The sequence below is a fragment of the Myzus persicae genome, unplaced genomic scaffold (assembly GCF_001856785.1).
Source record: "Myzus persicae strain clone G006 unplaced genomic scaffold, MPER_G0061.0, whole genome shotgun sequence".
In the NCBI taxonomy this organism is placed as follows: domain Eukaryota; kingdom Metazoa; phylum Arthropoda; class Insecta; order Hemiptera; family Aphididae; genus Myzus; species Myzus persicae.
In genome coordinates, this window is record NW_019101273.1 from 7,193 (window position 1) to 12,000 (window position 4,808).

The 4,808-nt window shown below is 29.2% G+C and overlaps 1 protein-coding gene across 1 annotated transcript; it reads left to right on the forward strand.

The window, feature by feature from the left end:
- The first annotated feature begins 2,129 nt into the window (after positions 1–2,129).
- LOC111028502 lies at positions 2,130–3,235 on the forward strand. The gene has a single exon (XM_022307161.1). It carries the CDS (start codon positions 2,302–2,304, stop codon positions 3,112–3,114), a length of 813 nt encoding a protein of 270 aa, XP_022162853.1. The 5' UTR covers positions 2,130–2,301; the 3' UTR covers positions 3,115–3,235.
- Positions 3,236–4,808: the final 1,573 nt, after the last annotated feature.

The window sequence follows — 4,808 nt, forward strand, 5'->3', positions numbered from 1 at the left end:
AATTAAAGATGTCAGCCAGTGAAATGTTTTGTTTTATTAGATTTTTTGGCCAAATAATAGGAGATTTAATTCCAATATCGTCTGAAATTTGGCAAGTCTTTGTGATTTTAAAACAAATTGTAGATATTATTACTTCTAAATATATTCAAAAAGAATATCATATATTACTGAAGACTCTAATCACCGAGCACCATAAATTATATTTAAAATTATTTAATTGTAATTTAAAACCTAAACACCATCACTTACTACACTATCCAAGAATTATGAATGAAGTTGGACCTTTAATAAATATTTGGTCTATGCGTTTCGAATCGAAACATAGAGAATCTAAAATAAATGCTAATGCTATTACTAGCAGGAAAAATATTTGTTTGACTTTAAGTAACAAACATCAGTTAAAACTTGCCTATAAATTTTTATCAAAAAATTGTTTTTCTTCTACCATAGACATTGGACAGACTATGAAATTATCAAAATACACAATAGATAAAATTAAATCCCAAATAGACTCTTCTTCTAGAGTAATCTTTAATAATTTAGACATACATAACTGTAGCTTTATTTCATGGTTCAAAACAAAAGGAACTCGCTATGCTTGTAATATGTCAATAGTACTTGATTTTGAAAATATTCCCATATTTGGTTTAATTAAATATATATATATTGTTGATAATAATCCTTTTTTTTTGTACCATAAATATGAAACAATAAAATTTGATGATCATATACAAGCCTGGGAGATTACTTTAACATCATGTTTATATTTTTGTACATCATTTAATGATATACCAAGTTTTCAAAACCCATGTACATCTTCCCCTAATAATAATGGAACCATGTATATAGTGTTTAAGTCTTAATTATTTGTATACTATTATATGTATTATTTTGTTTCTTTTTATTATGTACTTTAAATAAATCTTATTTAATATATTTATATTGTTTATTTATTTAATATTATGTTCCAAGATATTTCCTTATATTAGCAAATTAGTATCATTCATCAATTAAATAGTAAATAACTATGTGTATACTGTATACCCTAGTATTATATGAAAGATAGGTAACTAATAAATATTTAACAACTATGTATGATTACTACAGTGCAGTAGTAAATTCTTCTAGATTCACGATTGTCAAGTGTATACCTATGTAGTATAATGTTAATATACCTAACATATGGACATATGGTACATACTTTTGGTTGGCCTGATTATAGGTATTAGGAACCTAGTAAATAAATAATTGATTTTTTTTGTATGATTTTTTTATATTTTTAAGTGAATATATATGGGGGTGTGGTGGTTACTTTTCATGTAATGTCAGGTGGGGGCTACAGCCCCCCCAAAATTTCAGCCCTAGTTGAGCCACTGAATGTAACCCTTGTAATAAATTTGTAACATTAGTACTTTACACAAAGTTTAATAGAACAAAAATTAAGTTGGGTCTACTACACATTTTAGTTGATTTGATAATCCAAACAATAAATTGTAATCCACTAAATAGGTTAGATTAACTAAATATATAGTAAACATTACTTTTACTAACTATTATGCATGGTTGAATAAAATAAACACTGTGTCTAGAGCGCCGGGCGCCCGGACATGTAATAGAGTACCTGGCGCCCGGCTACACTGTAGAGCGCCGGGCGCCCGGATATATTAAAGAGTACCGGGCGCTCGATTACACTGTACCGGGTCACACTGTAAATTACCTGTTGAGTATCACACCGAACTGCATTGGGCGCGTAATTTAAATATTTAATAATAGATTTTTATTAGGAAAACTTTAATTGTTTATTTGGCTTTTACCTACCTTTATATCCTTTCCATTGTATAACCCGATGATAAGTATAAAGCTGTACTAACCTATAAAAGTTAATTGCACTAACCTTGTACAAGTTATTCAGTGTTCATCAGTTATTCAGTGTTCATCAGTTATTTTTCAGTGTTTAAAGTAAATTATCTGTTATATATATAATTATTATGAAGCTCCAAGATAGCTATAAATCATTTGAAGAGTTCGAGAGCAGCTTTAGGGTCTACAAAGACGTGAATTTTGTAGATTTCTTTATAAAAGACTGCAAGACATTAACCTCCATTAACGCGAAATTTCCAAATGGCAGAATGATGACAGCATCCAGTGACTTAAAATATTATTATATTAAATTTTGTTGTGTGCATGGAGGATGCTACAAAAAAAAAAAAAACCCTTGACCAACGTTCTACATCGTGAGTACATTTATTTTATTTATTTATTTATTACTAAGTTGTAAAATTCAAGATTTAAAATATTAAAATGTTTGAAGTACAATGCGCCAAGGCTGTGATGGAATATTACAATAAAAACTGGCATTTAATAAGGGATGAATGGGTGATAGGCATGACCTACATGACAGGAAATTTTATGAATAAAACAAATAATAGATTAGAGAGTTTCAACGGGAAACTAAAATCTGTTATTTCCTGTTTTTCTACTTTAGAAAATTTTGTAGAAAAATTATTCATTGTTCTCAAATGCATTAGATTAGAACGCGATAAAAATGCTGTGAAGTTGGTTCAAAAACACCCAATTCAAATGTCTCAAACTCCTGAATTGCATAAGTATTATGATTTGTTAACACCTTATGCATACAATTTTTTAAAAAAACAGTTTGAGTATGACGAAGAAAGTATTACTAAAAATACAACTGAGAATACATGCAGTTGTATTTTCTACAACTCAATGAGACTTCCGTGTCATCATATTTTTAAGGTACGAAAACAATCACTGACACCTTTATTTGATCCTGATTTGTGCGAAAAAAGATGGACGAGAAATTATTATTATAAAACTCAAAGGGTTTTTCAAAATGTTGAGGTCGCTGTCTCCGATAGTGATACTACAGTAACTACATTATACAGAAAAAAGAAAAAAGTCCCAACAACTCATGAAAAGTTCAGAAAAGCAACATTAATAGGTGCAAAGATTTCTGAATTAATTTCCCAAGCTTCAAATGTTCATTTCTATAGAAAAATTGAACAGCTTGAATGTATATATAATAATTGGTTGAAAGGGCATGAGGTATCTATTCAAGTGTTAGGTAATTATGAAATTAGAAAAACTGTATAGATGTAGATAATGACGTTATGGATGATGTTGAAAATGAAGATTTAGGTAATTATAACAGACAGGATAACTACCCAGACAATGATATTGTATGTATTAACTAATAAAAAAATAATAACTAATACCTAACTAATAACTAATAACTTACTATAACAAAATTAAAGTTATAGAACAATGTATTTCTATTTTCTTCGTATTATTATTGTTCTGTGGTATTATCATATTTTCATATTTACAGTGTGACCCGGCGCTCTAGACACAGCGTAAAATAAAACTAAAGTCAGGTTTACTAAACAGTTAAGTTACGTTGATAGTAAAAAAAGGTTGATTTTATTAATTCTAATCTAATATATTGTTTGAACCAACTATAATATTTAGGTAAAGCAATCCCATGTAATAGTAAACATAACTATATTGTTTAATTCCTACAATGAAGTAGTTTCATTGAAATTGCAACTAAATATAAAGTTGAAACAGCTAAATATTTTTAACTAAACCAATTTAGTATTTATAACTACTCTTATAGATTGTCCCTATGTTAACCTGAAAATACGATTAAAATAACCATTTAAAAAGTTGGGTTAAACCTTTATTTTTTTCCGTGAACCTGCACCTATAAACTAAAATTTCCATAGTACATATCAAAATATCTGTGTTTGAGCACCTCCCGAGGTTGGGCCTATCACTTTTTAACTTAGCCTATCTTCTATACTTAAGTCTAATATATCTCTATACCAAATTTCGATTTTTCTATTTTTACACTTTTCAACCTTATTAACCCTTTTTAGGAATTACATTTTACAAATTAAATTGTATAGACAATGTTTATTTGTGGTATAGAGTAATAGAGTAATAGAGTATGTATACTTAATTTCAAAAAAATCTGCAGAACAAAAAAAAAAAAACGTTTTAAATTCTTACCCTCTTTAACCCCCTTAGGGGTTGAATTTCCAAAAATCCTTTCTAAGCGCACGCTTACATGATAAAAAAAAAAAACAGAGACAGGATTAATTAATTGTTATTATATCTTTATTACATGATCATTAAAATATAAATTATCATTATTTTATATAAACCTCAATTATTTATAGCTAATGTGATGATTTATATATATAATAAATTATTTATACAATTAAATTATTTGGTATTTTATTTAATTTTATTATTTTTAATTAATTCGGATCTGATGAAAATCGATCCAATATATAGGTGTGTGTGTGTGTGTGTGTGTGTGTGTGTGTGTGTGTGTGTGTAATATTGAAGAAATAATATATCAATTATTACCTTTCCTGCTGTCTTTGTCTTTTTGATATTAGCTTTTGTTTCTACATCATTTTTTCTTTTATTACTGTTTGCTCTTACAGGTTTTGCGATAGATATACTTTCAGTTTCATGCTATTATTTAATACAATTCAATTGTTTGAACCGCACAATTTCGCGCCCGGCGATTTGCACCGCAGGCAATACCGGGACAGAGTCCAGCCAGATTACGATAGGTTTTGACGACCTTTGTCACTATCGTCGTCGTAATCGCAGCTAAGGCAGTCGCGTTACGTAATAATATACGGGCCAGTCTATACTCTATTCCAAATAAGTTTGGAAAAATGTACGACGAAAACGCGTCCGGTTTCGCGCAGGTATGTCACGTGATCTGCCGGTGGCGAGCGCTGTTGTCGACGATCCGGTTGTATACAGCC